This window comes from Puccinia triticina, chromosome 15A (assembly GCF_026914185.1).
Source record: "Puccinia triticina chromosome 15A, complete sequence".
Taxonomy (NCBI): Eukaryota; Fungi; Basidiomycota; class Pucciniomycetes; order Pucciniales; family Pucciniaceae; genus Puccinia; species Puccinia triticina.
In genome coordinates, this window is record NC_070572.1 from 812,048 (window position 1) to 829,348 (window position 17,301).

The 17,301-nt window shown below is 44.0% G+C and overlaps 1 protein-coding gene across 1 annotated transcript; it reads right to left on the reverse strand.

Moving 5' to 3' along the window:
• Positions 1–14,912: 14,912 nt before the first annotated feature.
• Positions 14,913–16,587, reverse strand: PtA15_15A97 (uncharacterized protein; the record flags this gene model as incomplete). Its single annotated transcript, XM_053163753.1, has 4 exons — positions 14,913–15,886; positions 15,958–16,254; positions 16,353–16,376; positions 16,443–16,587. The coding sequence occupies 4 exons, from the start codon at positions 16,585–16,587 to the stop codon at positions 14,913–14,915; spliced, it is 1,440 nt and encodes a 479-aa protein (XP_053027261.1).
• Between the last annotated feature and the right edge of the window lie 714 nt (positions 16,588–17,301).

A 17,301-nucleotide genomic window follows, 5' to 3' on the forward strand; every position in this document is an offset into this window, starting at 1 on the left:
AATCATAGTATGTTTTAATATTAAAGTACAGTACAAACTACATACAAAACATACTTAGTACAAATAACCTCCATATTAAATTTCACTCAGCTGTCACAATTATTTTCACACCCAGAAAACTGGTAACATTTCTTTACATAAGTATCCGACATGTAACAAATCTCATAGTAACATTCAAGAATCACCTCTAAGAAACAGCTCATAGATGTATTTTCCATATAAGAGTAGATATACAGTAGATACATTACACAGTAGATCTCAGAATATTTTCCACTCTCAGAGTATAATCTCATCTGATACACTCTTCTGTGAAAAGAAATTCCTACTTGGATAGTAAAATACCAAGCCCTTTTGTATTTCACACAGCTATTCTCATCACATAGTAGAAGAATATTCAGCTACATATTTCTAGTCTCAGACAAGTTTATTTACTATAAAAGGAGGCCTCTTCTGACCCTTCCTGTTTTCTTCTTTCCCCATGTTTTCACTTGATAGTAATATTGTAGATTACTAGCATTCATCACTTGATATAAATAGTTGAATTATAATATTTTGATATATTGAATAGTTGAACTTTGACATATAAAAATATCTTGCCCCCTTGACACAGATAAATCACTTACCTATAACATTCCTCTTCACATCACTTACATATAACAATCCTCCTTACATCACTTACATATAACAATCCTCTTTACATCACCTACATATAACATTCCTCTTCTTCTACCCTTACATATAACATTACTCTTTTACATCACTTACATATAACATTCCTCTTTACATCCCTTACATATAACATTCCTCATCTCTTGCGCACTGAACACAGGTAACTAGGGTTCAGAGTCAGATATAATTAAGAATAGTTCTAAAGATTGTGCCACACTATAAATTCTTAGTGTACATTCTCCCAGAAGTTTATTCAAGGAAGGCAGCCCTTCAAGCACACGTGTAGTCTGTCATTATCTGTGACTTCTACATTTCCCTTCAAAGCTCAGATCACGCCTAGCATAGAAGTTCCACACCGGTCATTGAGAGGGCTGAGTCCCCTCAATGAACGGATGTTCCCGGTCATCAAGAGGGTTGAGTCCTCTCAATGACCGGTCTGACCTTTCATCAAGGGGCTTGTATGTGTATGCACTCTCCTTGATGGCCGGCTCAGACCAGCCATTGAGGGAAGTGCTTTTGCTCAATGGCCAATGTAAGGACGGGAGTCCTTCACTGTCCATAGAAAGTGGGCACAGGAGGGGCAAAGCTCAAATCTTGGGAGCGCTTCTAGTTCACGGGCTGTATTTCAATGACGCAAAAGGGGCTAGCCGGGAGAGAATGAGGAAGCAGTTCTCTCTGTGAGTACAACTACATCTAAGAAGGGAAGAAGGGAAAAGGGAACAGAACAGAAAAGAATGAAAAGGGAGAGGCTTACCAAGCCGGGAGAGAATGAGGAAGCAGTTCTCTACCAGCTAGGAATGGGAAGACGGCGCTGAGTAAGTCTCACTACAACTGTCACAGGGTTTTGTGTACTGTGATATTCTTTGGGAAAACCCGTGTGCTGCGGGGGATTCACAGCTGGCCTCTTCCCGCCCTGGGCAAGGGTACAGGAGTGTCCAGGTGTTGACTCCAAACCAGCATGGAGTGTAGGGATGTGCACTCCAAAAAAGACCTTGTTTTGGAGTAAACCACATCCCACTCCAAAAATATTGGATTTTTCAGAGGTTCACACCCTTTGTGGTGTGCGCGTACACCACGGAGCGTGGTTGACTGTGGCTCAATGCAAGAATTGGGGTTGGGCCAACCCTCCCGCGTCCCGCCAGATATTTGGGCAGGCTTCACCATGAAAAAACTGATGTGAATAGGTGTCAGGTGACATTCAGTAAAATATGCTGGAATTCCAGTGGCACTCCAGCATTACTCACCTTGAATAACAATGGCCCCTTTGACATCATCAGGGGGTTCTACCACCTTTCCATAAGTGTATGGTTGGAGTTAAGGCTGGAGTTAGCTTCACATCACCTACCACCTAGTGCCCTCAGGTTTTTCATGGTGCTTGGTAGTGGGAAAAGATGGTACCCGTGGTTGGCTTGACTGCCAGCGTGGGGTAAACGTAAGACCCTTGTGTATGCACGCAGTCATTCAAAACACCAACACTGGCCTTCTGTTGGGGCATATCCAACTTGGGCCTGCCGTAAGTGCTGCAGTGGATATTGGTTTGACAACCAAGGGTTAGATAAAAAAAAATGATCAGACCCAGGTTTGAACCCAAGCTTTCCTGCCCCACCATGTACACACTGCAGCAGTCACATGAGTGTAGCAGCACTATGCCAATCAACTGATGAACATTTGTTTGCTAATCTTCTGGTCAAAAAGGATAAGTACTATTAAAATATCATTTTTGCGAGTCTTCTCATTGTGGAAGATCTCACATGTCATTTATTTTTTTGTGTATGTAGCCTTTTTCCTTAGATGGAAAAAGGCACAGAAACTTCATTATTATTATTTCAATTCTTCTTGTTGGCTCAACCAAAGAATGGGGTTGGTCAATGAGGGAATGATCCCCAAGGTGTTCATTACCTTGGTTCAGTACAGAGCTGACCAGCCAACAGCATTGGCTTGCTTGGTTGGGCAAGCCCTTGTCGGCTGACAAGTCCTGGTGGACTCGTGTCTACTGGTTGGCAATGCCAACGTAGATTTCAGACTGGCCCCACCTAAAGACGCCGTCGACCTGCTCCTCAGGGACGGATGGTGTTGGTTGGGTAAACACATTTCCCCAAGTCAACCCAAGTACAATGCCAACGTGATGTGTCAGCTGGGCTACTATAATAAGTTAGAGCCTGGCTAACTATTCTAGTATATAAAGTAGCAGCGCAAAGGGCCACTAAAGATTGTAAGAATATATGCCTAGGGGACCGGCGCCGCACTCACCAGATGAGAAGGGAGCCGCAAACCACAAAAGCTGCGGAGTTTGGTAAGCAAAGCAAACCCCTCTCCGCAGCCCAAACTGCTTGTGCAGTTGGGTAAACTGAGTGCATCTTATTGATGAATGCAGGTACCGTCAAGAACAGCAAGATTGAAAATTGATTGTCGTTACTGGGAAGGATCTTGTCAAACACCTCAGGTGAGTGATTGAGTTCTGGAACAGTCAACTGACCAGGGCGCAGCTAACTGCTTGTCCCCGCTTAAACAGGCGCATTGCCCAAAATCCAGACTCGAGCCGAACCAGCTGCATACCAAAAAGGAACTTCTCAAGGTGAGAAGCCAAATCCCCTAAAAAGCCAAGACCAAAAGTGAAGAAGGGCTGACAGAATCAACTGTGTTCCACAGAAGAACTCAGTTGCGCCACCCTATCTGCACGTCAACGGCAAGGTCAATAAAAGGACAAAGTCCAGACCAAGTAAGCTGGTTTTACCAAATGAGAAACAAGAGCAAAGTGGAAGGTTCTAATAAGGGGCTGTGACAAATGACAGACGGAACAGCCACGCCAACAAAGCCAACTCTTTTTACTCTTATAAAATACTCCTAGTCAGCAGCCAGCAGCCTGCTTCTAGGTAACTTTCAATCTTCTCCTTATCAAATTGTAAATACATAACAATAGTTCTAATGGAATAAACTTCTAGTTCTTCCAAATTTTTCAAAGATAAGATAAAGAAATACATCATCTTGTTAATAGCAGCGGCGCAAAGCGCCGCGCACAAGGTTAAAAATGGTATTCATTAGGCACCGCGCATAAAAAACTATGCAACATATATCCCCTTGAACCCTAGACCGAGTTGAGGGGCAAATGGTAGAACTCCAGCCCAAAGAAACGGCCGGAGAACTGATAATGAACTGGCTAAAACCCGTTCTCAAGCTAAGAAAACCGGTTGCAAGACATTTTCCAGTTTGATTGAACTAGGAGAATGTCAACAGAAAGACCAATGTGAAACTGCCGGAGGAGTGTAGCAGTAAAGTGAACTACTGAGCCTCCCCTGGCCACAGATGAATAGTCGCAAAAGGACTGGAGAACCAATACCCTCCCTTCGATCAAGGAAGAGAGAACACCATCTCCAAAGATGTATGACAGGAGCGACATGAGTAGTAGAATCCACAAAAGCTCCTGCCCACGCTCCACTCCTCCGGCCAAAGAGCCAAAGGAAGAATAACTATACAGAGCTATAACCCTACCAGTTGTAGCTCGACTATATAAGCTGGGGCCTTTGGGCAATTAAAGGTCCCCCAGATACATTTATAACCACCTCAAAGCCTTGCCAGTCTAGCCCTTGTCTAATTGACCTGTGCGCTAGACTGACCTTGCCTTGACCTCAGTTTTCTTGAATTGGTAGTCTTTTTTACCGCAGACCCTTGCTGAAAGTAAGTCTGCGTTTTTTCCTTTTTCTACTGGGATTCTTATCCCTATCTATCTCCTGGGTGCAAGCAATCGCGCAACTACCCCCTTTCCAAGGGCCCCAGACGTCACAGTTCTTAAAACAACTCCTGCTCAGGCCCTGTAAGAACCGCGGAGGGCACTAAACCACCCCAGGCGCCCCTGACCCCTCCATTAACCCCTTTTTTTGGGTTCATTAGAAATAACTGTTTCCAGTTATTTCGTACTTTTACTGCGCATTTGCTGCGCGCTCCATCACACCGTGCACAGTCACCAGTGTAGCTAGAGGAGTATGAGTCCTCTTGGAATCACCGCGCCTGACATGATGTGTTGGCAGGGTTGGCATGACACTCTGGTTGTCAGCCTTAGAGTCATCACAGCTGACCTAAAAGCTGCCTGTTCTACCTTTGTTACATATAAATTACTTTATATCTTTTTCATCTTAAGAGATATCCCTGTTTTGACTTCATATTCTGTTTCCTCATGCAATTTTAACCCTAGTTACAACTTACCAATTCATTGTAACTATACTCCTTCCCTGAGTTACTGAGTTGTAGCGCCCTTGCACAGTTGTGACGTGTCAGCGCTACTAGGCGCGCCAAACCACATGTACATATGTAAATTACATAAGCAAACTGTGAAAATTTTCGTAGTCAGGATCCCCCTTGCCTGAGGCGGATCCACAGACTTCAGCACACCAGAACCACCACCCAGATAACTCCAGGATCACCACCAAAGAGCCTACTATACTCCCAGTATACCTACCGTCACAGGCGCCTAGGATATTGACAGTAAGTAACCTCTTTCACTGAACCTTGTTTATCTCAGAGGTACAACTCTGTGTCTTGCTGGATCTGCCTTTTCTTCTTGCTTTGCTTCCTCCTTGATCACAGGGCTGTCCCTCCAAATCTATAGGCCTTTGCCTCCATCTTGATCACAGGGCTGTCCCTTCTTATCATCAGGCCTTTGCCTCAAAATCTAGGTTCAGGGCTGTCCCTCAGGTTTCCCATTAAGAACCTTGACTGTCCAGAGAGAAGTCTAAAAAACTGTGGCTGGATTAAGACTTATCTAATCCAGATACCCTCCTGAGAGGAAGCTGTAGCACTTCTTGCACAGATTAGCAGCACTCTTCTGAAGAGTAGCATTGCCAGTGGACGTGCATTCCCACTAGAATAACCTAGTACTTCTCTTCCTTCTTATCCTGCTTGGTTTCTCTCTCTCTTTCTCTTTTTTTCTTTTATAGTTGTAATTTCTTTATCCCAAGAAATCCAACTATTGCCCCCCCATTTCTTGTGTCCTGCTGTCACTATAGAGACTCAGGCTCACAATTGGGGGCCTCATTGGGAAATATACTCACCTTTTCATAATTCTAGACTGCTATAAAGCCAAAAGACTGATCCTCTTGACTAAATCAAACAAAAAACTCTAAAAATTCGAAAAATCACCTTAAAATTTTTTTCTACATATCTTACTAACGCTAAAATTCTTCTAAAATCATCCAAAATTGCTTTTACATTGATAAATTTCCTAACTGAACCCTTGGAAAATTTTTTTACGTCCTGTGTACTCGTGAAAGTGCAGAACTGCGACTCCTCCGCGCCGCTATTTATCCCTTCGTCGGACTTATCCTCCCCAGAACCCTCTATATCTTCGGATCAAGAAGAGATAGAGAAAAACGGAGTACGCTCAAAAGATTCTCCTGCTTCTTAACTATAATTGCCGCAATTGACCGTAAAAAAAATTCGTAACGGCGCAGACTAGCGCAGAAGACGAAAATTGCGACGACAACCGCGTAACTGATCCGAAAGAAGGAAACTGGATCAATAGTTCCTCTTGGACCCCTATTGCTACTACTAAATACCCAAAAGTCCGTCGCCGCAAGGTCACCGCCGCTGTTAATATCTCTGATTGGACCTCAAAATCCGCCGCGAAACCCAGCGCAAAGGAAACTAAGAAAAAAACCTCTACTACGACGCGTAAAAGTAAAAGGTTATCTTCTAAACCTAAGTCCCAAGGTATTTTAACCTTGAATTAATTCTTAAAAACTTTCTCTTTCCGCTTAAATTAACCTCTCTTACTCCTTATCACGATGCCTCCTCACCTTAGAAATGGCCGAGACCTCTCCGAAGAGCTCCGCCACCGGTACCGCCTTAGCCCAGCCGCCAAAGAACGGCTTCGAAGGGCTAGAAGCAGCCTTGCCGCCTCTACAGGAGGATTTCCTCAAGCTCCCGGAAGAGGAGCCACTCCCCCCAGATACCGGGATCCCTCCGGCTCTATACCAGCCGAGAGAAACGTCCATAGCTCTAGCGTCGAACAGATCCACGCCGGTTCCACGGCCTGTCGACAGGGAACAAATAGATTTGACGGTGAACCCTCCTCAGACGAGTCAGCCGCCCTCCCAGCCTATCAACCCAGAGGGCATGAGACCCACGGCGCCGTCCAATCTAGCCCTCCTTCCGTACACTCAGAGCCCTCGACGGGAAGCGTCCTCAGGACCCATGGACCTTATCCCGGAAGAGGAGGAGTTATCCAGCCTCATCAGTATGTTCAACGAACAATTCGACCTTTTTGTCCGCGCCAGGGAAGCGCAGAACATATTAACTATGAGGCGTCTCCTCTCCCAAGCCTCAATGACCCAAGAAATGATCATAGATCTGGTTGGGAGGAACGACGGGATACGCCTGTGTCAGGATTGGATCCCCAGAGAGGAACTCAACAATCTAGAAATATCTCTGACGCGCCAGAACAACGGCAACGGGCCGCCAAACTCGACCGCGCTACAAATCCGAGCTCCTTCGCAACTAGCAATGATACCGCACGCCAGCCAGCAGCCTTTACTAGTCACGCCGACTCCAGAGCCTATGGGTTTTCAGCACCGAGCCTTGGCGCAGGATTTCCAGGCTCCTATCCTTCCCAATCTTCCAGAATCCCGTCCACAGACGCAGCCTCAAATGCGCCCAGAGAATCAGAACTACCAAGGAACTCCCTTGCCGCCGCCACAACCGCCGCAGACGCTCCAAGCGAGGCAGCCACCAGCTTCTATACCGCGAGAGGTGGTTCAATTATTCCGCCCCAGCCCGCATCTTCAAACTGGCGGCTACAATCCACCCCATTATCCGCAAATGCCGCAAGAATTCGCAGGCCACAACCCCCCTCCTCCTCAAAACAACTGGAGAGGATCAGGGAGGAACTGGAGACGCCCTCAGGACGACACTCAGAGAGTTCTAGAAATAGGAGAATACTTGATGAGAGCCACACGAGGAGTGAGGAGAGGCTATGGACGAGGGAGAGCCAGAGGGAGAGGCCCTTATTAGATGAATCTTTACCTAAAAGTTCCTTAAGTAGTGATTCACCACTAGGCCTCAGTTTAGATATTGATAATCTCTCTGATCCTTCAAATAGAGAATTTTTTCTCAATAATCTTAACTCTGAAATGTCTAGAAATGGCCCCTTGTTTCTAGAAGAAAAATTACAAGTATTGTTCTCCAAATTTCTCTCTGAATTATCTGGTACTGTTGAAACCATTCCTGGTACTCTTCTTGAATCTTGTGTCAGCAATTTTAAAGATGTCCTGAATCATTCCATTCTTGATCTATTTAAAAATGAATTCATTCCCTTTTTGCTTGATCAAATCCTGAACAACATAGGAGAAAGTGCCAGAGAGAAATCCACAGTGAATAACAATGTGTTAGAACAACTGAAGAAACACATAGATGATAAGTTTGAGACAGTTCAAGATTTGATTCTGGTAAATGAATCACAATGTCATTCTAACATGGATACAATTGGCCAAAATCTGAAAGATTTTGAAGAGAAAGTGAGCAACAATCTTACTTCCATTGATAATCAGATCAATGACCTTCATGCCAATGAACACAACAGGTTTGAACAATCTAAGAGAAGATTCAGTGACATATCTTCTGTAGTAAACACCGTGAGCTCAAAGCTGGATTCCGTGTTAATACCAGATGACAGAGACCAACCCCCTCATCTCTTGTACAATAATCCCTTCCAGAATGTCCACCATGAGCAACAACAGGAACACAGACCAACTCCTCCTGTTCCTACTCCTGAACCACAGAGACCACCAAGAGATCACTTTCCTAAGCCTGCTAGCAATACTCCTGATACTAAGACCCAAGAGGAATTCCCCTACATTGATCATGGAGCTATAGACTTTGAAATGAGGAAAGAACTGTGGAAAGGTATCCCCAAAAATGGAGACTGGGAGAAATTCTCTGGAGAATTGCCTTACAATCATGAACTTTGGATTAAAAATACTGATATCCTGGTTAGAGACTACTTGATGCTGGATAACATGATAATCAGTAGATTAACAATCTTGTTAACTGACACTGCAAGGAATTGGTACCTAGGCATCAGAGATGAGTATGGAAACAAATCTTGGGCTTGGTGGAAGAATGCCATCAGAAATAAGTTTGGCACTGAGAACTGGAAATGGAAAATGCAACAAGAGTTTGAGAATGATCACTTTGCCTATGATGGGAGGAAAATCCATAAATGGTTTGGTAATCAGAGAGAAAGACTGAAAGCTTATCAACCTGAACTCAGTCAGTACCTTATTTGTGAGAAGATCTTAAAGCAGTGCCCTCCAAACCTTGAGCATGCTATTAAAAGCAGATACAAAAGAGATGCCACTGAAATGAGTTTTGAGGATATGGTTATAATTGCTGAAGAGGTCATAGACAGAGTCATGAAAAAGAACAAGCCTGTGACAAATAATTATAACACTCCAAACAGATCCCAATGGAGAAGCAATCCTGCCCCTGAGAAAACTGATAAGCCAACTGACTCCTCTGCCAAAAAGAATCCTGTCTCTGCCCCTGAGAAAGAAAAACTTATATGCCATTTCTGTAAACAAACTGGTCACTTCTCCAGGGAATGCCCTAAGAAGAAGAACAGAATCAATAATGTAGGAATGGATGATGATGATGATCCCAAGAGTGACAATGGAGAAGACCAAGGTGAACCACACAAGTCTGAATCAGAACTAGATGAAGAAGAAGAGAACCATAGAATCAATCACATGATTCTTGCCATGGACAATGGAAATGGTGCCAATTATGATCCCTTAGTTGATTTTGACTTTGGAACACATGCTGTAGAGTGTGAGATAAACCAAGACTTCTCCATTGCTGAAATTCAAGCTGAAACTCATCAACCTCAGACCTGGGACAAATCCTGCCAGTCTTCCCACATAGAAGATGCTAGACTAATGAAATGCAAGCCTGATAGAGGAAAAGCTCATCTTACTGGAAAAGCAAATCTTACTACTGTCCTCATTGAATCCAGAGAACAATCATGTCTTCTTGATAGTGGAGCTTCTTGCTCAATCATCAGCAACAAATTGCTAGATTCTATATTACCAGAATGGGAAAACAAGCTCATGCCAATTAACCATGCTAAATTCCACAGCTGTAGTGACCAATTACAGCCAATGGGCATAATAGAAATGGCTTTGATTTTTCCTCACACTAAAGGTTCTATTAGAATTCTAACAGAATTTGTAGTCATGAAAAATGCAAGAATTAACTATCTTATCCTTGGAAATGATTACATGTCTCTTTATGGCTTTGACATCACAAACAGCAAAGAGAGATTCTTTACCATTGGAAATGAGAACAAGAGGAAGAAATTCAGCTTTAAGTCTCATCATCTGGAGAAAATGAGCCCTTCTAATGAAATTTCTGCTGTAAAGAAGTCCCATCCTCAACTGCAGAAATTTATTACAGAAGAACTCTGTGAAGCCAAATTCAGTGATAAGTTGACTATTGAGCAAAAGGAGAAACTGTTTGAAGTCCTCTACAATAACAACCTTGCCTTCTCCAACACCAATCAGCCCCTTGGTGCCATTAAGGGTCATGAAGTTCATATCAAGTTGACAACTGAGAGACCTTACCCTCCTCTCCTCAGAAGACCTCCTTATCCTGCCAGCCCCAAAAGCAGAGAAGCTCTTGAGCAACACATTGAAGACCTAGTAAAACTGAATGTTCTAAGGAAAGTTGGTCATAATGAAGTAGTTGAGATCACTACTCCTGTGATCATTGCCTGGCACAATGGAAAGTCCAGAATGGTAGGAGACTTCAGAGCTTTGAATTCCTACACTGCTTCAGACAGGTATCCCATTCCTAAGATCAGTGAGACTCTGAACAATCTGGCTAAAGCTAAGTACCTGACTAGCATGGATGTACTCAAAGGTTTTCACCAGAATGTCATTGCAGAAGATTCCAGACATCTACTCAGGATTATTATGCACAAAGGAATCTATGAGTACCTGAGAATGCCCTTTGGGATCAAGAATGCCCCCTCTCATTTCCAGAGAATGATGGACATTGAATTCAGAAAGGAAATTGATGAGAAGTGGGCCATTATCTACATTGATGATATCATCATTATGTCCAACACTTGGGAGGAACACCTCAATAGGATAGACAGGATCCTGAAAGTTGTTATTAACATGAACATGAAAATCTCCTTGAAGAAGTGTAACTTTGGATTTGATCAGATCAAAGCTCTAGGTCATCTTGTGTCTGGTATTGCCATAGGAATAGACCAGAATAAAGTAGCTGCTGTTCTCCAAAAGCCTGTGCCTAGTAGTAGGAAAGAAATGCAATCATTTCTTGGTTTTTCTGGCTACTACAGACAACACATTGAGAAGTTTGCAGAGATAGCAAAACCTCTGACTGAACTGACAAGGATTGATGTCATATATGAGATGACTCATCATAGAATAGTAGCCTACAACTTGTTAAAAGAGAAACTGACCACAGCTCCATTGCTACTGTTTCCTGACTGGGCCCATCCCTTCACACTATATGTAGATGCTAGCATGACTGGTCTAGGTGCTGCTTTACATCAAGTCCAAGTCATTGATGGAGTGAGAAAAGAAGGACCCATTGTTTTCATATCCAGACAACTGAAGGACAGTGAAACAAGATATGGTGCTAGTCAACTTGAATGCTTATGTCTGGTCTGGGCCCTGGAAAAACTCCATTACTACTTAGATGGCAGTGTCTTTCATGTTGTAAAAGACTGCACAGCTTTGAGATCACTGCTGAACATGAAGACTCCCAATAGACATATGCTCAGGTGGCAGATTGCTATTCAGGAATACAGAGGCAATATGACCATAATCCACAGAGATGGGAATATTCACAAGAATGCTGATGGACTGAGCAGATGGGCTTTGCCAAATGATCCTAGTAACCCTGCTTATGACCCAGAAGACAAGGATGATGATAGATTCCCCATCATGGGCATACATGTTTCCACTTTCAAGAATGAGTTCTTTGACTCAGTGAGAGAAGGCTACAAGCAAGACAAGAACACTACCATATTATCTGAACTTTTGTTGAAAGATGCTAAAGATGCCCAGCTGAAAAATTCCTTACAAGATCCTTGGAGAAAGCTATATGATGAAGGAAGGTTCTCTATATTTGATGGCCTCATCTACTTCAGAGAGAAACACAACTCTGTCCTAGTCCTAGCTGACAAAGAAAGTATCAACACCATCTTGCATGAATGCCATGACAGTGTCTACTCAGGTCATTTTTCTGAAGACAGGACTTTAGAAAAAGTAGCTGATACTGCTTGGTGGGCTAACTGGAAACAAGACACTGGTGAATACTGCTCTTCCTGTGATAGATGCCAGAAAGCAAATAAAGCCACAGGCAAAAGATTTGGACTGCTCATGAAAATTGAAGAACCTTCAAAACCATGGGATGTTATTAACATGGATTGGGTAACTTCTTTTTCCCCTGGAGGAGCAGCTAGTTTCAATGCTTGTCTGGTAATAGTGGACAGATACTCTAAGACCCCTATATTTGTACCCTGCTTCAAGGATGACTCTGCTATGGACACTGCCATACTGTTTTGGAACAGAGTAATGCCTAGGACTGGCATCCCCAGAATCATCATCTCTGATAGAGACCCTAAGTTCACATCTGAATTCTGGACTGGTTTACATAGTATGCTGGGAACAAAACTCTCCTTCTCCACTGCTTACCACCCTCAGACTGATGGATTAGCTGAGAGGATGATTCAAACACTTGAAGATATGATCAGGAGGTTTTGTGCATATGGTCTAGAATTCAAAGACAATGATGGTTACACTCATGATTGGGTTTCACTTCTACCAATCCTTGAGTTAGCTTACTGCACCAGCATACATTCAACCACTGGAAAACCTCCTGCCATCCTGGAAAAAGGCTGGATCCCAAACCTTCCCAGAAATTTCTTGAAGCAAGACTCTGTAGACATTCATCCTACTGCTCTTGCTTATGGAAAGATCTTTGAGAAAGCTAGAAAACATGCTGAGCAATGCATAACAGAAGCTACATCCTACAACAAAGAAAGATGGGACAAGAGTCACAAAGAACCATCTTTTAAAGTCGGTGATAAAGTCCTAATATCCACAGCAAACTTCAACAACCTGTCTGGCCCTAAGAAGATGAGAGACTCCTTCACTGGACCATTCCTTGTGAAAGCTTTACATGGGAAGAATGCTGTAGAAGTGATACTGACTGAAGAGTTTAGCAGGAAAAATCCCACATTTCCTGTCAGCTTGGTGAAACCATACAAGGACCCCAATCCAGACAAGTTCCCTTTGAGACAAAAAGTCAAAGTTGTCATTCCCCCTATGGATAAAACCCCTCAGAGTAAAGTCATACAAAAGATTCTCAGAGACAAGAGATTGAGAGTGGAAAACAGAGATGTTATCATGTACTTAGCTAGATACAAAGGTATGAGTGCTGATCATGATGAATGGCTCCTTGAGAAAGACATCCCAGACTCTGCTATCCTTCTCAGGAAATTCAGAAGTGACAAGAGGTCTAACCCTGTGGTTTAATTTCTTCCAGAAATCCAACCCTTTTGGTGGTAGGGAATGTCAGCCTTAGAGTCATCACAGCTGACCTAAAAGCTGCCTGTTCTACCTTTGTTACATATAAATTACTTTATATCTTTTTCATCTTAAGAGATATCCCTGTTTTGACTTCATATTCTGTTTCCTCATGCAATTTTAACCCTAGTTACAACTTACCAATTCATTGTAACTATACTCCTTCCCTGAGTTACTGAGTTGTAGCGCCCTTGCACAGTTGTGACGTGTCAGCGCTACTAGGCGCGCCAAACCACATGTACATATGTAAATTACATAAGCAAACTGTGAAAATTTTCGTAGTCAGGATCCCCCTTGCCTGAGGCGGATCCACAGACTTCAGCACACCAGAACCACCACCCAGATAACTCCAGGATCACCACCAAAGAGCCTACTATACTCCCAGTATACCTACCGTCACAGGCGCCTAGGATATTGACAGTAAGTAACCTCTTTCACTGAACCTTGTTTATCTCAGAGGTACAACTCTGTGTCTTGCTGGATCTGCCTTTTCTTCTTGCTTTGCTTCCTCCTTGATCACAGGGCTGTCCCTCCAAATCTATAGGCCTTTGCCTCCATCTTGATCACAGGGCTGTCCCTTCTTATCATCAGGCCTTTGCCTAAAAATCTAGGTTCAGGGCTGTCCCTCAGGTTTCCCATTAAGAACCTTGACTGTCCAGAGAGAAGTCTAAAAAACTGTGGCTGGATTAAGACTTATCTAATCCAGATACCCTCCTGAGAGGAAGCTGTAGCACTTCTTGCACAGATTAGCAGCACTCTTCTGAAGAGTAGCATTGCCAGTGGACGTGCATTCCCACTAGAATAACCTAGTACTTCTCTTCCTTCTTATCCTGCTTGGTTTCTCTCTCTCTTTCTCTTTTTTTCTTTTATAGTTGTAATTTCTTTATCCCAAGAAATCCAACTATTGCCCCCCCCATTTCTTGTGTCCTGCTGTCACTATAGAGACTCAGGCTCACACTGGTCAGATGGGTCAGACCAATGTACATCTGACCCATTGCTGCGGTTGAACTGCCCCTGCTGTCAGATGCAAGGCAGACAGGTCAAGCCTGCCCTGTTTTAGACCCCACAGCCGGGCCAACGCAGTGCATCCCAGGAAAAAACCCCGTGGTGTACCTGAAGCCCAACCCCCCAGCCAAACCTTGGAATTGGCTTGCGCAAGAGAAGTGTTTTGAGTGCGCAAGGCCCTCCCTCTGGTTGGGTTTGCTTTGCGCCCAGCCAAATGCTGCACGCTCCCACAGAGGCTGGGACATGTGTTAAGGTTAGGCTGCCGCCCAGACCCACTCACCACGGGTGGCTTGGTTAAGCTCTGCCATAGAGCGTTCATCCAAGCTTTTGGGCTTGGGTCAAAATCAGTTCCCAAATACGGCACAAAATAAATTTTGGGTTGGGTTGGGTCAGCTTTGAAAAGAACACAGACTTGATTAATACATCTTTAATTGGATGGAAGACAATGGCTAAAATTAATCCAAGATAGCAGATAACATTTGTACTGGTGATTATGGGCCACAAAGTTGGTAAGAACAGAATTTAATCCAGGTATACCCATGAACCAATCAGTAGAAATATACAGGAATATTAGAATAGGGTCATCAAGTAAATCTGAAAACAAAATTATTATCAATAAAGGACTTTTTACTAAATGGGCAAATCTTGATGGGGGAATTTTGCTGCATATTTATCTGCTATCAAATGTAGTTTTTCAGCGTATTTCACAGCGGGGAAAGGACCTTCGAAGCGTTTTGAGAATTCAGCTCTGTACCAAAGTCCTAAAAGATCAGTTGCAATCTTAGCAGCCACGAACACGCCTAGGTGTCCGGAATCAACCAGCGGAGTGTATAAACGCTTCTGGCCATCTGTGAAAACCTTGTTCAATTTAACTCGTGTTCCCCCGACTATGGCGTTGCCCAGTAGGGGAGGGTGATCATCCGTATCGATGAATAACTGTTCGTAAAACCATTCGAGTAGTTTTGCATGAGTTTTCTCATCTCTTCCTAAAATTTCTTGATCAATTCCACTCAGAAAATACACGTTATGATAACACTCTAGCTCATGTAGGATTTTGTTGATCCTCTGGAGGATCCGGTCGTATTTCTGAGCTTGTAGGTTTCTCGATGGGAGAGGTGGTCGGATGCGGGAATTCCAAAGATGAACTTCTCCTTGTTTACCTACGACATCAATCCTGCTAACAATCATTTCTAAACCCCCGAGGGCCTCCATGTACATCTTCGTTGAGTCAGATATTTGCCATGTTTGGTACAAGTCCTTCATCGCTTTGTGTTGTTGATCGAGCTTTTCTGTGAATGACCTGAATTCTTCTTTCGCTGAAGAGGGCTGGAGAAGAAGGGCCTGCTTTACACGATATTGGAAATCACTCATGTGAGGCCCCCCACTGAAGAATTGTGTCTTTTCCCCCTTCCAATATTTATCTTGTTGTTTTTTCGCTGACTGATTCACTGGGTCTGACCAGGAATGAGAGTTTTTTGGATTCGTATCAGGTATCGTTGGGGTCTGGATCACTTGGTTGATAGTCGCTTGAATTGGTTGATTAACTTTCAATCTTTTGTTGGGTCTGACTTTCCGAGCTGGCCTGGGCGCTTTTATAGAGGCGCCTTATTTCGCATGGGAGTACTGATTTGGTGTATAAGCGGCAGATGTTGCTGAGCAACTTGTAATATTTTACTCGATCCGACTCGTTGTCTATCATGCGGGCCTTGCCAAAGCACTCCGGAGCTCTCAGAATGTACCTCATTTTCCGCGTCAGGGTGAAATACTTGCAGGCGGAGAAGTTGATTGATTTGCTCCTGATTCCCCACCAATGCCAATCGGTCGGTCCGATGTGGAGCGGCTCCTCCATCGGTTTCGAAGCTCTTGTAATGCGCCACGGGTTTCGGTGAATCCTGGATCAGTCTCCTCTTTGATCCTACTCCTTCTCTGTAATATGAGACAGCTCCCTGATCATGGGCAGCATCATGTCCGTCTGGATAAGTTTCCAAGCCGAAAGAGCGGGTCAGTTCATGAGCAGCGCGTCATGGATGACCGAATTTTCCAAGTTGACCAAGTAGCAGTGCAGCTAACCTTTCTCCGTTGATGGCCTGAATCCTATCCGCACAAAGGGATGTCGAAACTTCAGTCACAGATGGCTGCCAGGATGTGGATGTTTCTCACCTGATGCAGCGGAGGGGGAATCAAGTGATAACGGATCCCTCGGGGTGGTCATTACGGAGTTCTCAGAATGCGCCTCATCTTCCGAGTGGCGATCGATTACTTCCTGGTGGAAAATTCTTCTGATTTCTTTTTCTACGTTCTCCATGCTGGTCCTTCGATCCCTTGGGGCTCGACCCCCCCATTGGCTTCGGAGCTCTTAGAATGCGTCGAAGTTTCCGCTGGGTTCAGTCCGCTGTTCGACCCTACTCCTTCTATGCAAGACGACACCGCTGCCTGATCCTGAGTAGTATGATGTCCGTCTAGATTCATAATGTCAAGCCAAAATGTTTGTGAGCAGCGCATCATTAATAAAGTAATTTTCCAAGCTGACCGAGCAGCGCTCCAGCTAACCTTTCTTCTCAGATGGCCTGTATTCCATCGGCACAAATTTATCTACCGGGCGAGCAGAAGGATGAGTCACCCGCGGCTGCCGGTAATTTGAGATCGGATGCGGCTTAAGTATCTCTTTGAGTGGATCGGAAGAGGGATGATTTGGGAAATTAAGCTCTTCCGTAATCCTCCGGAGATCTGAGGGCCCTAAGAATTCGCAATCAAGATCTTCGAACGCATCTAGGTTATCATTCCGGGGGTTGATGGGATCCCTTGCAATCGTTCGTAGTAGTCCTTAAACTTCAGCAGGAAAAGCGGTGGTCACCCAACTCAGAGAGTAAAAAATGATGTTGAGCCAAGTTGGTGAGAGCCGAGCCATATCCTGGCGGGAGCCTTGAGAAAGTAACTCAGATCTAATAACTATTCAAGGAATTGACTTTGTTGGAGGGGGGAAGAGGGTGGCTCACCCAATTGGCCCGGTTTTGGACCT